This window comes from Pungitius pungitius, chromosome 16 (assembly GCF_949316345.1).
Source record: "Pungitius pungitius chromosome 16, fPunPun2.1, whole genome shotgun sequence".
NCBI lineage: Eukaryota > Metazoa > Chordata > Actinopteri > Perciformes > Gasterosteidae > Pungitius > Pungitius pungitius.
Window position 1 is genome coordinate 11906975 of NC_084915.1, and position 25619 is coordinate 11932593.

The 25619-nt window shown below is 46.3% G+C and overlaps 5 protein-coding genes across 7 annotated transcripts; 3 read left to right on the forward strand and 2 right to left on the reverse strand.

Moving 5' to 3' along the window:
* Nucleotides 1-19: 19 nt before the first annotated feature.
* On the forward strand, nucleotides 20-6184 carry ilk (integrin-linked kinase). Of its 2 annotated transcripts, none has more exons than XM_062558216.1 (13): nucleotides 20-216; nucleotides 809-956; nucleotides 2726-2891; nucleotides 3000-3095; nucleotides 3236-3332; nucleotides 3437-3520; nucleotides 3603-3688; nucleotides 3783-3892; nucleotides 4594-4721; nucleotides 4896-5017; nucleotides 5139-5238; nucleotides 5432-5562; nucleotides 5696-6184. In XM_062558216.1, exons 2-13 carry the CDS (start codon nucleotides 868-870, stop codon nucleotides 5843-5845), a joined length of 1359 nt encoding a protein of 452 aa, XP_062414200.1. In that variant the 5' UTR covers nucleotides 20-216; nucleotides 809-867; the 3' UTR covers nucleotides 5846-6184. The 2 variants fall into 2 exon arrangements, with proteins under 2 accessions (XP_062414200.1, XP_037324399.1); XM_037468502.2 differs by having other exon boundaries at nucleotides 834-956.
* Nucleotides 6185-6720: 536 nt separating this feature from the next.
* Nucleotides 6721-11616, forward strand: smpd1 (sphingomyelin phosphodiesterase 1). The gene is made up of 8 exons (XM_037467904.2): nucleotides 6721-7140; nucleotides 7749-8069; nucleotides 8407-8687; nucleotides 9416-9589; nucleotides 9818-9989; nucleotides 10158-10234; nucleotides 10516-10661; nucleotides 10735-11616. The coding sequence occupies exons 1-8, from the start codon at nucleotides 6919-6921 to the stop codon at nucleotides 11151-11153; spliced, it is 1812 nt and encodes a 603-aa protein (XP_037323801.2). The 5' UTR covers nucleotides 6721-6918; the 3' UTR covers nucleotides 11154-11616.
* Nucleotides 11617-11794: 178 nt separating this feature from the next.
* Nucleotides 11795-16654, reverse strand: tpte (transmembrane phosphatase with tensin homology). 2 transcript variants are annotated; one of them, XM_037467906.2, is made up of 19 exons: nucleotides 16199-16322; nucleotides 15763-15853; nucleotides 15575-15655; nucleotides 15431-15478; nucleotides 15186-15347; nucleotides 14665-14784; nucleotides 14241-14340; nucleotides 14047-14110; nucleotides 13885-13949; nucleotides 13701-13761; nucleotides 13533-13614; nucleotides 13158-13246; nucleotides 13004-13065; nucleotides 12850-12930; nucleotides 12651-12756; nucleotides 12462-12559; nucleotides 12291-12386; nucleotides 12132-12202; nucleotides 11795-12052 (listed from the first exon to the last, which is right to left on the reverse strand). In XM_037467906.2, the coding sequence occupies exons 2-19, from the start codon at nucleotides 15807-15809 to the stop codon at nucleotides 11950-11952; spliced, it is 1536 nt and encodes a 511-aa protein (XP_037323803.2). In that variant the 5' UTR covers nucleotides 15810-15853; nucleotides 16199-16322; the 3' UTR covers nucleotides 11795-11949. The 2 variants fall into 2 exon arrangements, with proteins under 2 accessions (XP_037323803.2, XP_037323802.2); XM_037467905.2 differs by lacking the exon at nucleotides 16199-16322 and adding an exon at nucleotides 16332-16654 and having other exon boundaries at nucleotides 11796-12052.
* Nucleotides 16655-17159: 505 nt separating this feature from the next.
* fgl1b (fibrinogen like 1B) lies at nucleotides 17160-19635 on the forward strand. The gene is made up of 9 exons (XM_037468374.2): nucleotides 17160-17372; nucleotides 17443-17541; nucleotides 17798-18065; nucleotides 18265-18424; nucleotides 18567-18664; nucleotides 18787-18875; nucleotides 18963-19088; nucleotides 19181-19245; nucleotides 19455-19635. Exons 1-9 carry the CDS (start codon nucleotides 17349-17351, stop codon nucleotides 19633-19635), a joined length of 1110 nt encoding a protein of 369 aa, XP_037324271.1. The 5' UTR covers nucleotides 17160-17348.
* Nucleotides 19636-19685: 50 nt separating this feature from the next.
* On the reverse strand, nucleotides 19686-25480 carry LOC119215877 (thrombospondin type-1 domain-containing protein 1). Its single transcript, XM_037468373.2, has 8 exons — nucleotides 25291-25480; nucleotides 24080-24196; nucleotides 23209-23603; nucleotides 22472-23108; nucleotides 21899-22060; nucleotides 21364-21769; nucleotides 20724-21261; nucleotides 19686-20618 (listed from the first exon to the last, which is right to left on the reverse strand). The coding sequence occupies exons 2-8, from the start codon at nucleotides 24129-24131 to the stop codon at nucleotides 20001-20003; spliced, it is 2808 nt and encodes a 935-aa protein (XP_037324270.2). The 5' UTR covers nucleotides 24132-24196; nucleotides 25291-25480; the 3' UTR covers nucleotides 19686-20000.
* Nucleotides 25481-25619: the final 139 nt, after the last annotated feature.

Consider the following 25619-nt stretch of genomic DNA (forward strand, 5'->3'; position numbering starts at 1 on the left):
CCGGGCCGCGGGCTCCCGAGCAGCAGAGCTCCTCTTTAAACTCCTCACCAGTAGCGCACATCGAGTCGCAGCAGCGGGGCGTGGACTGCGGACGATTAGTCTCTGCTCCCAAAGTTCAGGAGACGACCGACTTTCGTTTGGGGGGAAAAAAACGGAAAAGAAAGAAGAGAAGAGAAGAGAAGAGAAGAGAAGAGAAGCCGAATCGATTAGCAGCCGGTAAGAGTTTGGAGAACGGCTTTTTAGCTTTTTATGAAACCTCTAGTTTTGTTTCCATTGCGGTTGCGGATGTTTTCATCTGGATGTCCAAATCCGCTTTGACTTTTTAACAAAAGATTTCAGTGATCCAATAGGCCAGCCCATCCGATTCCAGCGGAGGTGGATAGAGCCAAATGTAATGTAATGTCTATTTAAGGACCTTATGATTTCATTATCAATGGACCCTGTCTGCCTTTTATTTCTTTTTATTTTTGCGCAGCACATGGTGTAAATGTTGCATTTAACAATCGTGGGGCTATAACTGGATCACTGTTAATGCTTAATTTATAGGAATAAACTGCTACTATAGGCTAACAGACACAACGTAAGGCACCGGGTTTACATGCGGAACTCTTGGAAATAAACACATTTGTTTTCCACTGAGAGTAAGCGAATGGAAGTGAACTTGGGAACATTCCCCCACTACAGAAAACCTCCCCATGGACGAGGTGTACAGCGCATTACCATTTCAACTAATCACTATCTTTGCCTCAGTTATCCAGGAGCCGAAAAAAAAAAAACTCTCTCATAAAAGGAGTCTTTGTTTTACAAGGCCACACGTTCCCTGATCCCAACAGAGACAGAAAGAGTACGCGGTGCAGAGAGGAAGCAATGGATGACATCTTCACCCAGTGCCGAGAAGGGAACTCTGTGGCCGTCCGTCTGTGGTTGGACAACACAGAGAATGACCTCAACCTGGGGTAAGCCGGTCGATCTGCATGTACGTGTCCTCTTCGTTGTCTCCTGGGTGTGAAACCTGTGCGGAAAACAATGGAAGTGCACTGCTCTAATGGGATGGCGTGGACTTTATAGCAAATGTACCACATTTGGCGGGTGAGTGAGTCTGTGCCGGTGCGTGTGCACACTAAGCAGGCCCGGGCGCATTAGAGGTGCTCAAATAGTTTCCACATTGTGCTCTCCTTGCAACTCCACACACGCCGCTGAACATCACGCAGCTTTGGTTGTTCCATTCCAGTCGTTTCCCTCTTCTTCTTGGGTTTCTCTCCTTATGATGTCATCCCAAAAAACTGTGTGTGTGTGCGTGTGTGTGTGGCTAAAAGCAGTTGGTTGGAGGTTGAGTAATGACGTGAATGACTCCGGTAACAGAGTACAACCCAAAACCCATCACAAATATCACAGAAAACCTTTGAATATCGTGCTGAAATGATTTATTCTATTTATTCTGTCTTTTTAACGTTGGAAGACATGTCTCTGTTCTCTAGAAAGAAATCTCCTAAATTGTTTTAAATGTTTTAAAACTTCACGAATTGAACCAAATTACGAGCGATAATTGAATTCAAAATGGACATTTAGCACAATCTGAGCACTTGTGCGTGTTAACAACACTCCCTTTCCAGAAAGGAGCTACGAGACCTCACTGCTAAAGACCTCTGCTATCTCATTCTTAGGCCCGGCCATATATGTGCAGTTTGTTGACGTTGCCTTTTCAGAGGCTGCAGTGCCGCGAGCCAACCACGCAACAGCCAAGGCCATTTCCTCCGTTCAAGCCCATACAGGGCCAGGCCTCCGCTGACGGAGCTTCTCAGGCAGCTCGCTGCAGTCCCACACAAACATCCGAGAGACCCGTCATTATGCCGCGAGGCCTGTTGAAGAGGAGAGACTCGGGCTGTGTCTTTCAACTCTTCAGGACATCCAGTTATTTGAAAAGTTAGCGTTGTGTCGGTATGAATGAGCCCCCCCCCAACCCCCCCCACTCCCCATCCCAGAATTTTCATGCTGAAAGTAGGAACTGGATAATGACGTTAAGTGCCGTTTTGGATCTCCCCCTGGGGAGCTGTGTGTGTTTGAGCGAGTGACACAGGAAGACACAGGGAAGAAGAGAGAGGGAGACCCACACAGAATGTGTACAACAGGATTCCACTGTGTATTTTCCTCTCCCGTCATTCCTGAGGTTTTTTTTTTTTGTTACTTTTTATAGCGCGCGGGGCTTGGTCTGGATCCAGATTGACAGACAGAGTGACCAACTGCTATTTCACTACGGTGTGACACTAGTCCTGCCGCTATTTCCTACTCCTCGAGGTTTATTGTCAAAACGGAGTGTAGAGTTTTGTGGCTTTGAGGGGACTCGTGAGAAGCAGCAGCAGCAGCAGCAGCAGCAGCAGCTGCCCCGGGGTCACCTAATGTAAAGGAGCCAGTAACACGTAGGTGGCAGCCTGGCTCCTTGCAGACGGCAGCAGTGTTAAGCAGGCATTCCGGCCTCGCCGTTGATATATATATATATTCGTCACTGGTAAGATCGGCACGAGGAAGCGTGCTTATGTCTAAATAAAGATTAGCAGGTAGTGGAAGAGCAAACCCCACGGATGGCTCATACATGCTCAGAGTTATTGAGAGTGCACCATATGCATTTGGTCAAAAACACTCTAAGTAGACCTTCAACCGTTTATAAAGCACGTTCAGCACAGCTTTTTCGAGATTGGTTTTTCATTTTTTTTTTTTTTCGTTTCAGGGACGACCACGGCTTCAGCCCCCTCCACTGGGCGTGCAGGGAAGGGAGGAGCGGAGTCGTCGACATGCTCATCATGCGGGGCGCTCGTATCAACGTGATGAACCGTGGAGATGACACCCCGTTGCACCTCGCTGCCAGCCATGGACACAGAGACATTGTGGCTAAGGTAAGCACGCTACACGGTTACAACTGGACCAGTCGGGGTCAGAGAGAAAGAGAGGCCTGGAGAAAACTTGCTTTTTCATGGTTCTTTTTTTTTTGTCTCACCCACCAGCTGATTCAGTGCAAAGCCGACCCAAATACAGTCAATGAGCATGGAAACACACCACTTCACTACGCCTGCTTCTGGGGCCAAGACGAAGTGGCAGAGGTGCGATTTAACACATCACACACACACACACACATCACACACACACACACTGTTCTGCACAAGCTGTTCCAGAGAAAGTGTCTTTGTTTTTAATCCAAAACCTACCCGACCAATGACCTATCATAACCCCTTTTCTTTAGGACCTGGTGACCAGCGGTGCCCAGGTGTGTGTGTGTAATAGGTATGCACAGACACCTCTGGACAAGGCAAAGCCTCACCTGAGCCAACTGCTTCAAGGTCAGAGGCCATTTATGAGCCTTTTAGTACAGATTAATTATTACATTAAAAACTAATTTAAAAAAGTATCACCACCTTTGTATTGTTCTTTATTCATATTTCAGAAAAGGCAGAAAAATTGGGTCAGAGTTTGACCAAGGTACCCTACAAGGAAACCTTCTGGAAGGGAACCATGCGAACACGACCTCGTGAGTATAGTTCACCCGATGAAAGGGAAAAGTCCTCATATCATATCAGGATGTTTGGTTATTCCTCTTTGGTCTCCTTCAGGTAATGGTACCCTCAACAAGCAGGCCGGTATTGATTTCAAGCAGCTTTCGCTACTGGCGAAGATCAATGAAAATCAGTCTGGAGAGGTCTGTTGCACTCTGAGTTTACTGCTGTTTCTGCCCTTTTTAAATGTATTTTCGGTTGCCCAGTCGTTCATTGGGCTGTGTGCTCCCTCTGCAGTTGTGGCAGGGACGGTGGCAAGGAGACGAAATTATAGTGAAGGTGCTTCAGGTGAGAGACTGGACCACCAGGAAGAGCAGAGACTTCAACGAGGAGCATCCAAAACTCAGGTAATTTTACACGTCGGCCTTGTGACGGTGCCTAAAGGAAGGGTGGTGCTTTACGTTGGCTCGTACAGGGCCTTTATTGTGGTGTCTGCACACATATCAGAGTCCGTTCACGGGCTTCATATAATCACGTGCTGTCAATCTGTTTGATGGCCTAACTGAGGCTAATACGTTTAGTTCTGCCGTCTGTACCAACCACTTGCAACCATATGAGCATTTGGGCTGACTATCACATCCTGGTAAACAAAGTGTTAATGTGAGGATGCATGTGATTGAGTGCATGTTTTCCCCGTTTAATGAATGCAAACGACTTCGGAAGAACTTTTAAGTGAAAGAATGAAACTCTCAACAAAACCTTAATAGGACAAAAAGGAAGGCTACGTGTGGAATTGAAAGAACTTGGCAGCAGGCTTTCATGCAGGCGTCAGTTGTTTCTTTTAAGAATTGTAGCACACATGAAAGCATTTGGAGTGAGAATAAGTGGAAATATTCTGAGGAAACATATAATCAGACGTGTACTGCTGAAATGAAAGCTTTAGTTTAACTTTGAAGGGTCCAAAAATGATACAACTGCAGAGAATGGGAACATTTTTAAGACATTTCTGGTCTCATTTATTCCTAATCATCTGAGAAAGCTCTCTGTGTTTCAAGAATAAATTACTTTGTAGTTTCAACATTACATTCTCTGTGTCATGTCTCCAAAGGATTTTTTCTCATCCCAACGTACTGCCGGTTCTTGGGGCCTGTCAGTCACCTCCATCCCCCCACCCCATCATCATTACCCACTACATGCCGTACGGATCCCTCTTCAACATACTGCACCAGGGAACTAGTACGTACTTGAATTCACATACAAAGTCAAAATGGCTTTTTTCATTTCCGGCATCGAAAGCAATAAGGCTGAGGTATTCTATCGTAGACGGATGACATCGCACAACCATGCTCTCCCCGTCATACTTTGAACTATTCTCTCCTGTCCACCTGTGCCATTCTTCCTCTTCCTCAGCTCTGGTGGTAGACCAAAGCCAAGCAGTGAAGTTTGCGTTGGACATCTCCAGTGGCATGGCTTTCCTTCACACCTTAGAACCAATGGTATCCCGGCTTTACCTCAACAGTAAGCATGTCATGGTGAGACACGGCTCAACGGTTCACGAGTCTACTAGTAATACGTTTATTACTGCCTCTACGCACACTCCCAATGAAGGAGATCCTGTGACTCCAGTTGAATAGCCAGATGTTTGATTTGCAGATCGATGAGGACATGACTGCCAGAATAAGCATGGCGGATGCAAAGTTCTCCTTCCAGTGTCCCGGTCGTAGTTACTCCCCAGCATGGATGGCCCCTGAAGGTATTAATCCCTTCTTTGTTCTCCTCCTTGTAATGCCTTCTCAGACTCCATGAGTCATATAACAAGGAACATCCTGTACGGTATAATTTAGTCTCAGTTAAGTGGTAGTCATCCGGTGTGTTGTCCGTGTTACAGAATAAAAACCAACCACCAAATTAGTTTTTTAAGTGCCCCTTTTCCCTCTCGTGTGCAGCCTTGCAAAAGAAGCCCGAAGACATCAACAGAAGATCTGCCGACATGTGGAGCTTTGCCGTGTTATTGTGGGAGCTGGTTACCAGAGAGGTCCCTTTTGCTGACCTCTCACACATGGAGATAGGCATGAAGGTAAGTGGAGGGTTTTTTTGTCTAGACAATGGCTCTTTCTGTATCCCTCACAAATACAGCTCCATACCTTCAAAATATTCAGAGTATCCAGATGTTTTTAACGTCGTTACCCCAACACCACGCTCATTCTCAGGTGGCTCTCGAAGGCCTTCGGCCAACCATTCCACCTGGGATTTCTCCTCATATCTGTAAGCTGATGAGGCTGTGCATGAACGAAGACCCTGCCAAGAGACCCAAGTTTGACATGATTGTCCCCATTCTGGAGAAGATGCAAGACAAGTGAAGGCCTTCACTGCAGTCTGCACCCTCGTGTTACAACTTACACTAATCAAACCACTTCACACTCAATGATGTATCTATAGCCACTGTAAATAATGTAAGAGACCACTTTTGCTTCACAATTTCAATAGTATGTGTAATGTTGCTGTATAAATTAAATTTGAGATATAAATGTTTATTAGTCCATGTGCTCTTTTATAATGGCTGATAAAATAATTGGCCAACTGGGTAAGAATCCAGTATGGAGTTATATTCCGTGTCAGCAATGAGTCAGATAGAAACTGATCCAAAGTGTGCAGACCCAATGCTTTTATACACAATGCAATAAACGTTCTATATTTATGACAAATCCTTGATCTTTTATTTCATTTATTTAGATTTTTCTATCGTGACGATTCCGTTGGTAGTTCACTTGTCCACTGAGGGCCACAAGATGGGGCTGAAAGCTTCAGGAATTCTGCTGTCAGTGAACCTTGCGCTTAAAACTGACTTGTCAAATCACTTTTGACTCGTGTGTGTAGTGAACCCTCGAGCCCAGCTCACGTGCTGTGGGTGCAGATTTCTCAAACGACATTCAATAGCTTTTTTTAGGATCCATAGTCCTGTTTCGATGAGAGTTATCAACCAAAAAACAGAATGTGTTGAGATGTTGTACACACAGTGTAACTCGGCTCATGTTGGGAATGTACGCTTAAACTTTTGGGATACAGCGACGGTGTAACTGCTGCACCATTGAAAAAGTGACTGCCGTTATCATGACGTAAACTCGTTTCCAAATAGCCGGGTTGGAAATATCAAACGATTCTCCAAATCGACCAAATCGACCCACCGGCTGCGGCGCAGAAACAATCAGCTCGGCGGTGAGAAAAAAGCGTGCCACGTGACAAGTCACCTGACTCTCGGTTCCTTACATAACAACAGGACTAGCTCGCTAGCGGGCGGCAGTACCAGTCATTTCTTAACCGAAAGCGAGGCGTCAAGTTGCGCCGCAGAGTGTTACTTCCTTGACGCGTCCCCCCCCGCCCTCCTCCCCCCGCCAACAGTGTCTGGCTCCCCGGAAGGAGCCGTCCCGCATCGATGAAGCTCCCCGCGATGCCGCCGCCCCGCTCGGGACTCGTAACCTGCGCCTTGGTTTTGATGTGGCCGCTGCTCGGCTCCTGTCATCCCGCAGCGACCCCGCAGCAGCCCGGCGTGGCGTTCATGGAGGAGTTCGCCCGTCCGAGTGTGGGGTTCAACTGGAGGAACGTCAGCTGTGGCTTGTGCAAGGCCGTGTTCACCATCCTTGACATCGCTCTGCTGGTAAATGTTAGCGCTGGTTTCTCCCCCCCCCGGGGACACTAAAGAGGATGCTGATGTTGTTGACCTTTTGTGGGCCGTCTGGTTTCGATTAAATGTCTAGAATAAGTTTCTCTTTTGAGTAGTTACACCTCGCTAAAAGTTAATGCACTTCGTAACGAGTATTTATACAATCAATGGCAATATTTCTACCACCAAGTGTTTCCACTTTTTATGTTCTAAGTGTTTTACTAATAACTTTTAGTGTTACAATCAATTGTGGCATTAGGCCGCTATATGAAGATGCCTTACTTCGTGGTCTTTTAGAATCTTATCGCTTATCTGTCTATCTCTCGACCTGTGAGGAAAACTGCACAAAAACCACCTTGCAACATTTCAATCATGTGGTCTATGTTGACCTCAAGTGCTCCGTCTCACAATGACTTCAATGGGTTTGACCTCCAAATGTCTCCTCTAAACGGACCATATTCAAGTGAAAGACCCTCTCTTACAGTGACTTAAATATAATGTCAAGGGTTATTTATGATCTAGAAAATGATCAGAGTTGTGAGCCTCATGGCTAAGGACCTTCTGGACTTTTTTTTCCCACACCCCCTTGTGACCTCTCCTAGAACGACTTGAATGAAGAGCGAGTGGCATATGCGGTAGGCGAGGCCTGCATTCGTCTCCACTTGGCCGACGAGCTCGTCTGTCGACAAATAGCCGAGTTGTTCAGGGACGACTTCATCCGGGCGCTGCAGCAGTCCTTGCTGTGGCCCACTGAGGCGTGCGCCGTGCTTGTGGGCCCTTCCTGTGGCAAATTTGACATCTACGCCCCGTGGAACGTCACCCTGCCAAAGACCCCGAAGCCCCCCGTTACGCCGCCCTCTCCCCCCAAACCGGGCTCTCCACAGAGCAGGGTCCTGTTTCTGACTGACATCCACTGGGACCAGGTGAGTCATTTAGAATATCAGTCAATGCAGAGTTTAAGTGGAATAATCACCCCACAGCGTGTGCTGGTACACTGTTTTTTGTACCCCCTTTTTCTCACGCTATATTCTTCAGTGCATTTAATGCAGTTTCATGATGACTGTGGACAATGTTTTAATCAAACTGAAATCTGCCCTTTTTAAAACGAAATTAAAAGTTACCCATCTTCTCAAAAGCAATGTTTCCTTTTTTTAGTTTCCCTTCGGTTAACTAACCACAAGTCGGTATGGTTTCAGTCACCTGACTTTGCTTTGGTTAAAGCCCTTCTACAAAGAAAATGCTAATCCCCTCCACTGACAGGAGTACGTCGCCGGCAGCGCCGCAGACTGCAAGGACCCTCTGTGCTGTCGCAACGGCTCCGGCTTTCCCGGCCGGCGGCAGATGGAGGCCGGCTACTGGGGGACCTACAGTAAGTGCGATCTGCCCCTGTGGACGGTGGAGAACCTCCTGGAGAACGCCGCCAGAGACGGACCGTGGGACTGGGTGTACTGGACCGGAGACATACCGGCGCACAATGTTTGGTCTCAAACCAGGAAACAGCAGCTGTCGGAGCTCACGGTCATCTCAAGGCTCATCCACAAGTAATTTCCCTTTTAGGATTTGAATTTAATTTTTTTATTTTTAACAAATGTAATTGCTTCTGTCACACGTGGATGTGTACGTGCTAATACTGATAACTTTACCACAATAATAAATGCATCTCTGGATAAAGCTGTTACTCAGATGTAATCTGAGCGGCCTTGTACTCTGACTCAAAACACGGCGATAGCGTTGGATGTTTTTGCTGCCGCTTTGTGCCTGGTGTTTGACACGAGTTGCTGGAGGCCTGTGCTGCGAGGCAAGTTTACACATAGAGGATATCTCCTTCGGTATCTGGCTTCAAAAACCGCAATCGCACAAAGCGCTCCTACCACCGTAGTTATCAACCCCAGTGCCCCCCCCCCCCCCCAAAGGGGCAATGTTTGCAGTGTGTCCAATTGCAATAATGGACAAGGAGACGGCCAGCGGAGGGACATATTTTACAAATTGAGGGCAAACCAGTATCTTGGACAAACAGAAGGCAGTTAAGCAAATCATTGACGCTAAGGGAGGGTTAAGGCCAACCTTGTTTTGTCCCACAATCCTCTGCACAGCCGATGCACGAGGGTCAATTTTAAAGATCCATCTCAATTGACTGCAAACTGCTTGCAACAGGGCTTCAGGCCAACCGCAGTACTAAACTAAAAATGTGACCTTTTGGAGCTCCGTTCAAGCTTCACAGTACAGACCTATTAAGCAGCCACTGACTTCTCTCCTGTCTTCTGTCCAGACACCTGGGGCCTAACGTGACAGTTTACCCTGCCATAGGGAACCACGAGAGCACGCCGGTGAACAGCTTCCCCCCGCCGTTCGTTCACGGCAACAGATCCTGCGCCTGGCTCTACGACACCATGGCAGAGGAATGGGCTCCATGGTTACCCAAGCAGGCTTTGAAGACTTTAAGGTGTGTGTTTATTGTTTGACATTGCTGTGCAGGTCATGTCACCAGTACATGATTCGTAAGGGCTCGTGAATAAAATCACAAAGCAAAGGCTTTACTTTTTTTTTTTTTTGTGTCCCCTTGATCAGAAGTACTCTCATTTCACTGCCTAATTGTAAGGGAATTTGTATTTTTTATGGACAGCCAAGATCCAAAACCATCCTTCAGCTGTGTCTCTTGCTGTAATTTCAGATATGGGGGATTTTACACATTAGAGATTCAGCCTGGTCTGAGGGTGGTCTCTCTCAACATGAACTTTTGTGCCCGAGAGAACTTCTGGCTGATGGTGAACTCCACAGATCCTGCTAACCAGCTGCAGTGGCTAATCCATGTTCTCCAGGCCAGTGAGGACAAGGGGGAGAAGGTGAGGACAGCATAACTAAAGGATTTGTCGTGTCCATGTCCTACCCAAGCCGCGTGTGATTGAAGACTCTACCACGTTGCCATTTTACTTCCCTTTTCTTTATACTGGTTATGAGAACCATTTTTTATTTTAGTACAATTATCTTCTGTGCTCTTGAATCCTCCTTAGGTACATATAATCGGTCACATTCCGCCTGGTCTGTGTCTTGGCAGCTGGAGCTGGAACTACTATCACATTGTCAACAGGTAGCTACAATGACGACATGAACTTAAAAGATGCCACATCCCAAAAATGTTTTGACGGTGACTTGTTTACTTCCTGTTGTCCCCAAGCAGAGGGCTTTATTTTCTGAACTCTCATAAAAAAATAACCTGTTTAATATAAGATGCACGGGTTTGTATGTTTGCAGCGCTTGTTTCACTTCCGTTTGCATGACTAGATCGGCTCTTCAATGTGGTCTTGTGCCTGCTGTGTTTTTCTTCAAAGGCCAGTCCTCTTTGAACATCCCCATTGGTTTCTTTTGCAGATATGAAACTACAATTACCGGGCAGTTTTTTGGCCACACGCATCTTGATGAGTTCCAAATGTTTTATGACGAGGCCACCATGAGCCGCCCGTTGGGAGTGGCCTTCATCGCGCCCAGCGTCACGACTTACATTAAGCTTAACCCAGGTGAGTCCATGAACTAGTTTACTGCCCTCACAGTATTTCACACGCCACTGCAACCTGAGCTCTTCTCCTTCAGGGTACCGTGTCTACTATGTAGACGGGAATTACAACGGCAGCTCCAGGCTGGTCCTCGACCATGAAACCTACATCCTCAACCTCACTGAGGCCAACCACAGTCCCGGAGCCCCGAGTAGCCCAGAACAGAACCCCAAGTGGACCCTGCTGTACCGCGCTACAGAGGCCTACGGGCTGACCAGCTTGTTCCCTGCTGACTGCGACGGGATGTTGAAGACCTTCGTCAACGACGACCGGGTCTTCCAGAAGTTCTGGTACTTTAGGTTCAAAGGACACGTGTCGGTGCCCTGCAAGGAGATGTGCAAAACTACGATGCTCTGCTTGCTGCAAAGCGGGCGATACGATGAGCTGGAGAACTGCGACTTCTTCAATGGTTTTGGAGGAAACTTAGCTCGGGCTGCCCGAAAAACCCTCTGTTGAGGAGAGGGAGGAGGAAGACCAAATACAGTACTTGTTTAAACAAAGTACGGGATCGATTTTCTGACTTCTGGTCAGTCAGCTGCTGTTCTCCAATGCCTGCTTTAATTTTCAGGAAGTAGTTGTTTATGTGAAATGCACAGGATTGATATTTTGCAATTATACTTTGTGCCTTGTATCAAAATAAACAACCAAAGCAACTCTCTAAAAGCTTAAACATTGAAATTATCACGAAACTTCATAGTATGAGACACTTTCTTGTAAACTGGGACAAAATGGCAAATATGGCGCAAAGCACAGTTTGTGGGGATTTAAGCCAGTAAAGTATTTACCAGTCTCAAGTGAGACTAATGCTATCTGCACTTTATTGTTTGGCTAGTTAACTTTCAGGTTTGATGGACATGGTCAACTTCACAAGAAATGATGAACTGCAACTTGTGAATAAATGATGTCATGATACTTGTCTGTTGCAATACTGAGGAGCTCCTTAAGACTGAAATACGGTCTTTCATACGGTCTTTCATAAACTGAAATGTTAGGCATGTGTGTTGTAAACTATTGCCTGACTGAACAGTTCCTTATTCTCAAACTTTGGGTACTAGACAACTTGTAAATCAAATACTTGAGGCTATTATTTAATCTGGTGCAAATGTAAACTACAGACCAAGTCACAATTGCGGCAGATGACATTTAATAGAAGCCTTTCACATACATTTCAGTTAAAGTGGATTGAGAAAAGGATCGCAATTTCAGGCCTCTTGCACAAGCTTGTACAAATGCTCTTCATATGCAAAATGTTTTATGGTTCTGAGAAAATCATAGTGACACCAAAGTCCTCCTTGTACAGGCCCCACATCTTTGGTTTGTGTGGATTATCCAGCTCTTCTCTGGGAAGAAACAGCCTGGGGAGAGAAGATATAATTCAGACTACTAATCTCACAAGCGTTTGAGAGCTAAATGAATGATCACCATCAGACTGACCTGTTGTCCTCTATGAAAGATGTATTGAACCAGAAGTAGAATGGAACATCTTCATATCCTTTTGGGAGACCCTGGGGGGAAAAAAAAGGAGGATCACAGGACACTCGAGCTGAACACTGGCTTTACTCCTGTATGTAGTTAGTGAATGGAAGCACTCACAGCACTGGATTCAAACATAACCTTCACATCCCCTTCAACCACAGGCCCATTCTGTAGGTTGATGACTGCTGCATTACTGCCCACATCGGGGAATACCTAAAAAATAAAAAAAAGTCAAACAAATCTGGATGTTCCCAATTCGTACATGTGCCAAGTGTGTGTGTGTCTCACTCTGCAGTTTTCCTGTTTGCCGCACACACACTGAAAAACCAGCTCCTTCTTCACAATTATCTTGACCCTGAGATCGCTGCCATCACCTTTACCCACACCTGAGTGGTGAGAAAAAAAAAAAAAAAAGACATTAAACACAGGACCAAAGCTCTATGTAGGACATAAAGAGACGTGGTTTGCTGGGCTTACCTGCTATGGAGTGGATGCGGATGCTCTTGATCACAAGGCTTCGAGGTGGAGGCAGCTGTCTGTTGAACTTGTTCTTCATGGTCTCGTAGTATCCAACGTACCGGCTCTGTTGCACAAGGAACGCTCACTCGTTCGCTCTTCTCCAAATGCATTCAAATGGTCTTAATCTCCTAAAATGATAAATGTAGCTCGCTCTCACCTGAGAAGGCGTCTCCACTCCCTGAAACTTGGAGCTCTGACTCTTGTCGGTCCTCCTCTCACCAAAGAAATCAAGACTGGCCTGTTGGCCAGAACAGAAGTTCATTACAGGGAAGGGTTGAAACGATTTATCCACCGAACGAGACGAGACGTACCTTTGCACTCTCAAACTGGTCACTGTCAATAAACCAGGTGCACACCATAGTACCTGTGCGACCTGTGAAAGAGTAAACCCAGTGAAATGTACAGCAAACTCTTTCCCTCCCCAATTCAAAATGAAAATACAACGGATTGGATAGTTGGCGTCACCTTTCCCTCCTTTGCAGTGAATGGCAATTATGTTTTTGGGATCAGCGGACATCCACTCCCTCACATTTGCGGTGAATTTCAACAGGTCCCTTGAGAGAGACATTAGTGGACAACGCATCAGGACCACTGGAAAACTACTGTACAACTCGTAGTTAGTGACGCAGCCCGTTTCTGTACGTGTTCAGAATACTAAGTGCACATTTTATTCACACCACGGGGCACAGTGGTTGTGTCAATCTAATGCATCAGCACTGTACCTACAATAAAATAAAAGCCTATGCTGCAAATCTGTCATCTAAATTACTTCAGTACAATTACAAAAGGGAGGGGTGGACTAAAAGAAAAAGACGAATCAGCACGGAAAACGTTCCTCACCCCAACGAGGGGACGTTGTGGTCATCAATGAACACCCGTTCAACCCTGTAGTGGAAGAACTGCGGGTCGTAGCCTTTCTCACCTGCAAACAGAGCATGAGACGCACACGTTTTGTGGAGTTCCACGTAGACGGGAATAAAGTACACGCGAGAGGAGCTGGGAACTTACTGCACAGGTTGTAAACTTTATAGTGGCCTTCATGTTTAGTGTCAAGGAACCTTGCCACCTCCTTCAGCGAGAGGAGGAATAGGTTTAGACTCATGTGGAACTTGAAGTTCTTTGTAACGGTGGATTATTTTCAAACTTTGGTCAGATTTGAATCTCAAGTGAAACCTGGTTGTGTGAGAATTACCCTGATTGGATTCCTATAGAAGGACTGCTTCCCAGAGGAGGGAAAGGACATGGCGATGACGCGGTCTAAAAGAAGTGGGTAAAAGGTAGAAATCGTCAATTTCTTAAAAAGATTACGATGTTTTTGTAATTCACTTGGCATTGCGCTGCACGTAACACCCACCTGTGACATAGGTAAGGTCAAGGTCAAATCCATCCTTTTGATAACGTCGCTTGTTCTCAGAAATCTGAGAAACACGAGTCATTAATAAGGAAGCAATAGGCCGCTTTCCTCGCTTGATATGAACTATTCCTACGGAGCTGCAATCATCAGGAAGACTCTGCTGAACATTAGGGATTCACGTAGTGACGTCTTACCATCCGCCTGGTGACCTTCTCCAGCTCTTTCCTCTGAGCGGCCAGTCTGAAAACCCTAACCAGGATTATGATTCTCAGGAAACGGAGAAACGTCACCACCCTGATGAAAAAATGAAAATAAATAAATGCTTTGAATGATTGAACAATATAAAGAAATATTTCATGGACTTAATAAAAATAATCCATTGCTTATCTGTATACACAGTTTTTTTTTATGTTCTCTTAATTGATTGTTCAATCTGAGATAAAACTATAGCCAATTATGTTCATGAAATTCTGCTTGATATGAAAAGTTTAGATACAAGAATTGTTAGTCACAATCTCATAATATAATACATAAAAAAATGTTATCCACTACAAAACGCACCCAATGTCTAACACAACCGTAGGAACCATTTCAAGTAATGGTGGGGAGTGCAGGTACCTGGGGATGAGGCTGGCTCCTGTCAGGTCAGTGAAGGTGTAGATCATGGTGACCACCAGCGTGATGACCACAACGCAGGCGTCTACGATGTTCAGCTTGGAGCTGAAGTAAACCTTTAACCTACAAAGACATGGGACAGTTAATGTGCAAATAATAGTATACGTGTGAAACTTGCTGTAGCAGAAAGTATTTAATCAGTGATACTCCTCATTTTCCCCAAGGAACCACCCTGTATTTACATTTCCTGTCCTTCCTGTTCAGAGCTTCCTGTTTGACAGCTAATCACATTTGACTTCTGCTGACAGGCCACTCCGGGAATCTATGCCTCACTCTTTTAAACAGCATGCAATTGTGCAAGGATCTCTGAGGGCTTGCGTGAACTAAACAGTGGTCACACTTTACAATATATTGCAGTCATTTCCTAACTAAATTCTGACTGAATTATTCCAACACAGTCTAAATATAATGACCAAAAACCTTGAGAAAACATGCACGGTTTGGACAAAGCTATACGCACTCACCCCTCCACATAGACCCGCAGGAGAACGTCAGCGAGAAAGAAGAAGGAGATGAGGAGGGATACGGCCTCCAAGGCATCTCCAACCTCTCTGCTCTTGGCTGGCAGGGACAGGTCCACGATGACCAGCACAAAGTCCACCAGGATCAGTATCACACCGAATATACTGCACCAGTAGACCGGTAAAATCAAACACTACCAAGCAAGGAACTAATCATCATTGTTAATTATTCTCTGTAGCAGACTTACCGGAATCCAAAAGACATAACAAGAGGGGCTATCTTCTTTCGGATATTGCTGCAGAGGAAGAAAGTTTCCCGTTAAATATCTTTCTTCTGAAGGGTACAGAACTGTGTGCGGTTTAAGCCATAGAAAAATAAAATCCAAACTTACTGGTACATTGTGTCTGGGTCCACACTTTCATCTTTTCCATCGTCAATCTTAACTTTAGCGTCCTCCATCTTTGCAACATTTCTGATAGATAATACATTGGATAGATTGATGAGGTCTTAGGCCAAAGAGACAACAGCATCACCACCACATTTCACATTCAAAGCAACAGCAAACGAGACGTTCCTCACCCGTTTACACCTGAATCCGAGCCCGGGCTGAAATGGACAGAGGACATGATGTGTGGGTCTTCCTTCTCGCTTTGTTTGGAGCGTGTAGTTTCTGCATTGAGAAATCAAAAAGGTGTAGTAAGGTGAACCGCCCCTCGTCCCTTGATTGGAACACCTTTGTTCAGCGTGTTGCTCCGAAGTCAGTGCAAATCAATCATTAGGCCAGAGGAGAACAACGTGTTGCAGCCCCGATGTAAAATGCTGTATACTTCACACAAATACACCTTTTTAAAGAAAGACACTTGAATCGAACTTCTAAAATCATCATCATCATCATCCAGGGTGCACTGGAGCTTCCTCGACCTAAAGCAGCAACCGGTGTGCTGACTGACTGAGCAATCAAGACTTCAGACTGCAGATTACTAAAGAAAACGAGGGGACTACAATGGATTATTACCGCAAAGGAAAAAGCACAAAGCACCCGTTGCACAGTCCCTCGGTTCCTCCTCCTCCTCCTTCTTCTTCTCCTGATACGGTTTATCCGTCTAATGTCCCCGGATACCACACGCAACCCCTCCGCGCCTGCTTACCGTCATTGGTGAAAGTATACGGGAGTTCGTCTCGTGATTTCTTCATGTGAGGACAAAGGAAAACGGTTCAAAGGTTAACCGGGTTTTATTTTTCCTCTCCGTCCACTATTCACTTTTTTGCAAACGTCGCGGTTTTGGACTTCCTGGAGCTCACAAAAAAAGAAAAGACGTTCAGCCCCCTTTTTCTTCTTGTTTCCTTGCGTTAGTCTTTGCTCAGAAGTGACCGAGCCTTACTATGAGCTCCAGCCCTGTCACACCTCCCTCCTCTCTGCAACAGCTGCTTCTAATTGAACGCACGTTTAGTTACGTCCGAGCTGCGAACCTATAACGTTAAAAGGCTGCGTCAAAGGTTTGCCCCTTTTTCTAGTACGCAAAACCATGGCAATGATTTAGTTCGTGGAAATATGTTCTTTGTTCAGTTAAAGGCGAACAATATAACGATGGAAAGTTCACCTTTTGGCAAAAACAGTGAAGTTCTGAATTCGAGGTAAAAGACACTGCAGTCTGAGGCAGAACCAAACCACTTGGCAATAACAATAGTGTTTCACTGGACTCTTTTCTTTTTGGATTTGCTCCTTTCAAGACAGGGTAAAAAAAAAACAGAATAATACATATCCAGACAAAAATAAATAGGTAAATAAAAAGCCAACATTGATTTATTTAAGGAGTCCTTAAGGAGTACAATGGCAGAACATGGCTTTGTATTTGTGTATATATATATATATATATATATATATATATATATATATATATATATATATAGAGAGAGAGAGAGAGAGAGAGAGAGAGAGAGAGAGAGAGAGAGAGAGAGAAACGGACATATGCAGGTCTGGGATCAGCCCATTTATCCATGATTGTTGATGGAAAAGGAAAATGTCAAACTGGCTGGAGTTCATGTTTTGGCGAGGGTGGATGGAGTCTGGATCCTCTAATGTGGACCATGCAGAACCGACCCAGCCCATAAATGATCTACTGACACATTTTTCGGAGGAAAAGAACAGTGAACCTTGAGCGAACATGGGGAGGCTTCGTGAACTAAAGGTAGGCTTCTGGTGCAGCTATTTTGAAGAATTGTAGTATTTGTTCTATCTCATTTTGATTCAAATTTCAGACTGACGTAACCGCAAAGGACTTTCTCCTAAAAGCCGTGGCAGTGCTGCTGCTGTTGGCTCTGGTGTACCCAACCATGGCCTCTTCTTCACCGTTGTCAGTATGTAGCATACTACTGTTCATATTTCTTAAGGGCTTCAGTATTTTTACTTTTTGTGTTGACATTGAAAATGGAAAACATTTCGATCAAAGAGCGTAAACTGCAGGCAGAGCGGTAAAAGTTCGGAGAGTCCACGTCAATAAAAATGGTTTCATAGATGCCAGCTGTAGGTGCGGCCCTACGCTTTTACCTGTCTTCAAGTATCAAAACAAATATGTGGATATGTTAAACCTGAAGTTGATGTCTCTCATCGAAGGCAGTGGAATCGTGCGGGCCAGAGGTTGAAGCTCTCAAGCGCAGCATAAGGAAACTGGAGAATAAACTCTTGATCGGGAATTGGCAGGTTGAGCACTTGCAGACGCACAAGTACTTCCAGCCATTTCGACCAGCCTCGACAAATACTAAACCTGAAACCGGCACGGCCCCCGGTGCAGACCACAACAGCAGCGAGGCATTGGACAGCTCCTCCGTGACACAGATGAAACCACTTCCTCCCGCAGGCAATTTGATCGTCTATGACAAAGGTGAGCAAAGCTCTTATCGTTTCATACGAGGGTTTCAGCGTTTATTTTAAGCAAGCATGCAGGAAAATCCAATAAACATTGGCTAAAAGACATGAAATGTGTTCCTAATATTCACCACTAAGTACGTGTATCATGAGCTACAATGTTGAGGATGACTATCGTCCATCTCTAAAGTCTTTTTTGGTTGCCGTTGTTCTAGACTGCTCTGAGCTGTTTGACAGACTGAAACCACCAAGCGGTTTCTACCGCATCAGACCCCAAAAACACCAGGAGCCTTTTCTGGCCTACTGTGACATGGACGATGGAGGAGGGTGGACAGTGTTCCAGAGACGTCGCAATGGGAAAGTTGACTTCAACAGGTATTGAAGCAAAGGAGCTAACCTACTCACAGAATTATAAACTTCCACAATCCTTGCAAAGATGACAGCGTAGGTGCTGTGTTAGTGAACTTCCACATGTTTCATGCGTGGAGGTAATACATCTGCTTTATTGTCATTCTAGAGACTGGGTAGACTACAGAGACGGCTTTGGTGACTTCAAACTGTGGAATGATGAATTTTGGCTGGGGAATGAGCACATTTATTCGCTACTCTCAGACGGTCAGAAATGATTTGGATCCCAAAATCTATTTTTAGAAGCAGTATTTCAATTTAAAAAAATATGTTCCCTCAGAATGTTCTGCCTGTTTGTTTCCTTCTAAATTCTTACTTGTATTTCTCAGGCAAGAACCTGGTGAAGATAGATCTAATGGACTGGGAAGGGAAGAGAAGTCACGCATTTTATGAGAACTTCAAGATCACCAATGAGGCCGTAAGATTAACATTTCTACAGACGTATTGTTCTCAGAAGTAACTGTGCTTCCCCAAAACACAACACTTCCCTCAATGTCCATTGCAGGACAAGTATCGTCTCCAGTACGGGCTGTATAGTGGGAAAGCCGGAGATGCTCTGGCGGGTGGAGGCGGGATGGTGGAGCAGTGGTCTGCTTGCCTCAGCGGGATGCAGTTCAGCACCAGAGATCAGGTTTGTCCTCCGTCCCTTTTTACCGGCGCATCATGTTCTGCTGACAAAGTGAAAAGGACGACTGTGATAACGCTGAGGATGGTCATTGACAGGACAACGACCGCTACCTTCAGGGCAACTGTGCCAAGGAGAATAGGGCAGGTTGGTGGTTCAACAGGTGAGACCTTTTAACAACCTAGTGCGTGTCATCGTTCCTCTTTGCGTTATCTACCCTCTGCTTGAATTTTGCACAAGCATTACAACTTATCTGGTAATAAAGAGTTTCTTCTCTGCAATTTGTTCTGCTAGATTGTGGCAGAGCGCAAAGAAATTGCTTTGAAAAAGTAAAGTTGAATCGCTTTGAATCTTGTGTGCATTTATCTGTAGATGTCATGCAGCCAACTTAAATGGGAAGTTCTACCGCAAAGGGAAGTACAAGGGCCTGCATGACAACGGTGTGGTGTGGGGGACCTGGAAAGGCCTTTGGTATTCCCTCAGACACACCGCCATGAAGGTGCGGCCTGTGCTTTTCCTGGACGTGGCAGGCAGCGGAGCGGGGGAAATGTGAAAGTGACCGGCCTCATATCCCCTCGTGTGATACAGAATTAAAAAATAAATTTCTTTGCATTTGAACTTCAACCTTTGTTTCATCATTTGAAAACCTACTTAAATGTTGACGGTAAAGAATCTTGTACTTTCCAGGAAACGGTGCTTTGTATAAAAGGTATAATATTACTTTAGCTGCTTACTGCTCAATCCTTCTATCAATCAATCAATCCTTGACGTTGCTTAGGTCACATAGAAGACATACAATACAATCTTTACTGTGTGTCTGTGTTCGGATTAAAGGGCACAGATCCAGGAGAGAGGATTGGGCTGAGAATGCATGTGACTGGCGATGGAAGGTCCTCCCCGGTGCAGAACCACAAACCCCTACTCCTCTTCTCCCACATACGCTGAGGACAGGTCTAGGTCCAGCATCCTCCGCTCGGCCTCACTCAGCCTGTAGGGCGAGCCTCCACCTCCGGACATCGTCAGAGAGTGGCAGCGAGTTTTTTTGTGCTCTGCGGGCGACGCGCTGAAGGTGGCGCTGCGCTGCCGCCCTTTGACCCCGGAGCACGACTGGGCCTCCTTTAGCTTCCGGGCCAGGATGTTCCTCTGGATAGGAGACGGGCCGCGGCGGTTCCAGTTCTGCTCGGCGCGATCCACGCTGAGGCTGTCGGGGCCCGCGGCTGGACCCCCGATCCCCGAGATTCCCACCCGACCTCCCGCCTCACCGCTGCACCGCCTGTCCCGAGCGCCGCTGCCTTCTGCTTTGGCGTGTTTCTCAGACGCAGAGACGCTGCGTGTGTTGGTGCCTGCGTGTTTGAGGTCATTGCCGGGGTAAGGAGCAGCTGTCTCTATCCAGGGCTTCCTTTGATCATTTCTCTGGGGCCCGAATTTAGCCCACTCAGGGGCCCCGTGCTCTGGAATGGGGTAAGAGCTGTATGGCTGCCTCTCCCATCCTCTTTTATTCCAACAACTTCCTTCAGGAAGGGTCCGAGATCCCACCTGTAAAGGACATACATTATATGTTATCTCTCTTATTCAAGAAAATGTTATCAGCAACATGTGAACACATATATACAAACACATAAATAAAGCTGGATAGTTGACCTGGGTCATGCTCCTTTCTCTGAATGGTCTGGGGTGCACAGAAGAAAGAGGTTGGGGTCTGGTGTCATTAAAGCTGGAAGTCCGGCGGAAATTTGGATTCTTATTAAAGGAGTTTCTCTGCCCTGCTTCTCCTCCTTCTCCTCCTCCTCTGAGACCTGCAAAACCACTCCTCTCTACCATCTCCACCCAGTCAGCAGTGCGGTCACGCCATTTCGCGCTGCCCCCAGTTGCATGAGGAGAAGGACCTAAGACGAGCTGCACTCTGGGACTCGATCTGTCCGGCGTGACCCGAGTTGTCCCCGATGGCAGCTCAGAAATGGGAGTTGCAATCCCGAAATGACTGTGGCTGGCGTCGCCCTGGGGACCCACGGAGAGTGTGGGTTGAGTGAATCCGGTTGTCGTGGGAATGTTTGTGGGGGAAGCAGCTGTCCCTAACATGGTGTCATGGACTGGGCTTGAAGAGACGTGGTACAGCTGGGTCGCCTCTTTTAACCCCTTCTTCTTCATTTCTCTCAACTGCTGCTGAGCCAAATGGTACCTAGAAATACATTGTTGTTATTTCTAAGACTCGGGAGGAACAGAACAAAGGTTTGACAGTAAAGTTCTCAGGTGATGAAAGCAAAGGATACTCCAAACATACCCAAATATCGGCGGCAGCAACTTCTGCCCTGTGGGGGACAGCCTTTCTGGGTCCACCAGAGTCTGTGAGAGAGGCGGACCGCACAAGGAAGGCCTGTCTTTGTGCGCCACACCCACAGCCCCGCCCCCCAGCGGGCTCAGGCCCTCGGACAGGCTGGGCCTCTGGAGGCTGTGGCCGCAGATGGACGCCTCGTCGGAGAGCTTGCGTCCTCCGGGGGAGTGCATGGAGCCTCTGCGCACGGAGCTGCACTGAGGGGCCCGGCAGAGCTTCCTCCACAGAGTGACCAGAACAGTAGCCAGGATCACAGCCAGGCAAAAGGAGATGCCAGCCACCACGACCATGTTACCACTTAGGGTCGCGACTCCGACACCCACGGGGGGACGGGACGGGAAAGGAGCGGGCGACGCTGGGGACCGAGAAAAGGATATAATATAATAATAAATTAATATGTGCTCTAAGGAAACCCCATTTTTTGATGAGGAGAAACTTGAGGAAATGTGAGAAAGCAAACGAGGGAGGAAAGGAGATAACTGACCCACACAGTCCTCCAGCGAGCAGAGGGACTGTTCCTTCACCATGCCGGTGCACTGCATCCCTTCCACACCAGAGGGCAGCAAACACTCACGCACTCGTTCCCTCACGCCCTCTCCGCAGCCCACGCTGCACCCACTCCACGGCAGCCATGGACCCCATGACTCTGCAGAAAAAACAAATTGGATGAATGAATGTTCTGTTGATGTCAATTTTGTGCAGTGCTTTTGAGGGAATAAAAAGCCTAGAAATAAAACAAATAGGGCCCCTCTGCACTGAGCTGAAAATACGGAACCATGATCTCGCATGATATAGACCACGTGATATATAGATGCTACACTGGCGTGGTGATTTGATAATTGGTGACCAATCGCAGGATGTACCCCATCTCTCCTCCAGCTATCAATCCTCTAAGGATCCGCATCGTAGAAGATGAATGAATGTGCTGACATTATGCACAGTGGTATTAGTTACACTGGAATAGGGGATGTCCAAGAGCTAATAGCCAGTTGTAGTATGCAATGCCTGTACTTGTGATATGTTTTGAGATCCAATCTCTCCATCCACCAAATCTCACCTGCACTCCTGTGAACCACCAAACAGGTCTGTGCAGGACTCGGGGAGCGACTGAAGTTGAACATGAAGCGGAAGCAGTACTTATTCCTCCCGGTGTGAAACACGGAGCAGTTGAATTCGGTCTGGTTCTCTCCCTGGGTCAGCCAGTTGAAGGCCAACAGAGGAGACGAGGGCTCCTCTGCTCCGAACCCCATCACGGCTGTTTCACCTGCTTGCATCCCAACACCTGCGTCCTTGTACAGCAATACTCTCCCATTGACGTGAGCACAAGGCGGGGTTATCAGTTTAACGGCCACAGTCCCCTCACAACCACCCCTGTAAGCGTTGGCATTTTCCACCAGCAGCTTGTAGGAGAAGATGCGGGACAGGTAGAGCGGTCCAGAGCTCTTCACATCTTGTGCTGCGTGAGGAGACCGCAAATCCACTCGTATGAAATCTCTTTCCGTGAAGGGGAAGGCGCAGGACAGCTCAACGCTCTGGGAGCGGAGGGGTTTGATCGGCTGGCGCGTGCGCGCTCGGACCTTGTCGATGATGACTCGGCCTATCTGGTTGAACTCCACGTGGCTGACCTCTAAGAAGAGAGCCGAGTCCGTGCCGCTGGAACAAGCCTGGAAGTGTTCGTTAGTGGAAATCCCGACCTGGAGTTGGAGAGAAAGAGAGAGAGAGAAGAGGTGTATGAGTCACTCTGGTCCTCACTCTGCAGCACCATGCACCTTTTGGGTTTGACGTTTGTCTTGCCTGAAATGATCCGGTGTGGTTTCCGGACCTGTACACGCCGATGTGGAAGGTGGGCCACTGCACCTGCAGTTCTGAACTCCACCACTGGGTGTTCCTCTCCACGCCACGCTCGCGTGTGCCATTAGCATGAGACACAGCAGGGATGCTGGTCTGCCTCAACAGGAAGCGGAAAGTTCCCGCATACAGGAAGCAAGAACAGTTGAACTCCACCCGACCGGCCGATTGGATGTTGGGGATGGTCCTGGTCAGAAGGGTGGTGTTGGTTTCCGTGTTGACCAGAGAAAGGCTCAAATGGCGGGTGGTGGTGCCGTTGGATTTTGTGCTGAAGTCCACAAACACACTGGCGTTGCTGAGGGCAACGTGGAAGGAGGGCCAGATATTGAGCCCTGCAAGAGCTACGGGAAATGATAAAGAAAAGTCACATAAGACAAAGTGAAAGAACATTTGACCTGTTAATGTATCTAGCACAAACATTTTTACACTATGGATAACAAATTATTGTCTGCTGTTTTTTATACTTCTGCTTTTGTTACTGTCCTTGTTTCTCTTGATGAGACTTGTGAGCTGCCTGTTACTGGGGCCACAAAGATCTGGCTCATTTCACTGGTGATTCAATAACATGACATAACTGGAATATTCTCTTTAATGTTTGGACGGTATGGTAGTAAAAGGCGATCCATCATTTTTAGCTGACACACATTTTAGAAATCAATCTGGCAAAAATATATGTAACACGCTTCCCTCCTCTGCCTTGGCCTCCAGGGTGGAAGAGCATTTTTAACTTTCCAAGTATATGCTTGATCAAGTGAACACATAAATCCCGCAAGCCTTTTCGAATGATGCGTCATTGCGATTGCTGGGTGACACTCACCAAACCCCATGAGTGCCAGCAGGAATGGCAGCAGCGAGACAGCCTGTGGCATTCCGATGTCCGCTTCTCGGTTTTCTCCTTCAGCACATGACCGTCCTCTTCCACCATGCCTGACCTCTACAGATCGGAGGCACCAATCACAAAACAAACAAAAAAAGACACAAGAAGGCAGCGGGCAACAGCTAGTGTGGTTGAGTGGGTCATCGCAGGCTTGAAAGAAGTAGTGCACGGGTCTGAGGTAAAACTGGAGCATGAAGCTCTGATCCTGAGTGGGTTTTTTGGAGGAGGGGGAACTGGGAGTCTCTTCATTCCATCTCCACAATGGGAGAGCTGTCATCATCGAAAAAGCAGTGCATAACAAATATAAAAACGACAAACTTTGTTTGTTTGGTTCCTTGCAAAGTTTTCACTCATTGTTTCTCTACATTGTCCTCAGACAAACAATTCTGAGAAACCAGGCTGCCGCTTGTCTTTTAAACGCCAATTCAAATCTTAGATTGGAAGCTGTGCTTCTGAATAGAGGAAGATAAAGGTGTCATTTGTAAATGAAAGTGGTTCTTTAGAGGGATGTGATATGATCCAGTGCTGGTTCCACAAATAACCTTTAAGACCAGGGTTGAAAAACCAATTTCTTTAAAAAGTAATATACGGATATAATATAAACAGCTACAAAGAACTAGAAAACGCCAAAACGCTGTTTCTGGTTATTTGAAGAACTTAAAGAAAAGATTATGGTCCACCCTGTGCCTTCATCCAATTAATAACTCAAACATGAGCGCATGACCAACCCTCCGATAGATGAAATGCTTCTTTAGAAGGTGATGCTTCTTTGCAGAACACCAGCCATTTAAACAACAAGTTAAGTTTTTGTGTGTATGTAAATAGGAAGTATAGACCATTCACACAAGGTTGCAAATCCATTCCGCTATTTGAACAGACCATAGCTGAGACAAAAAGTTTGCCTAATAATTATTCCAGTAAAGATTTCAACTCCTAACCAAATAGTGAAAATTCTCATCTCAAATCTGTGCTTAACCAGAGCGCTGACTGACAGAGGTACTTTAAAAAAAATATGAAATATACTTTAACTGCATGAATTTAAAACCATTTATCTGCTTCTAAACCTGGGTATAGGACTTAAAGCTTAACATCACCGGCAAAGCCTTCAGAACTTGTTTTTAGCTGGAAAAAAAACTAACTTTTATACTCACTTATTTTTTTTGTTGACTCAGCACAGCATTATCAGCCTGCAGTTTTTCCAACACAGCAACGGACAACAACAGTCCCTCCATGTGCTGGTAAGACGTCTTTTCTCCTGAGATCGACACTATTACGTGAGCGGGTCCAGCCTCAAAGACCGAACTCCGGGATCAAAAAGCGCGCTCCGAGCGCTGCGCTCCCTCCGCGCTCACAGGAAGGGCGGAGTGAATATTAGACATGCGTTTCTTCACCAATAAGCCGTTTCTCAAGGTCCTTTTTAATAATGGATTCTTCCACGGGAACGTTGTGCAAAAATGGAACTATCACAAGGTTTGAAATG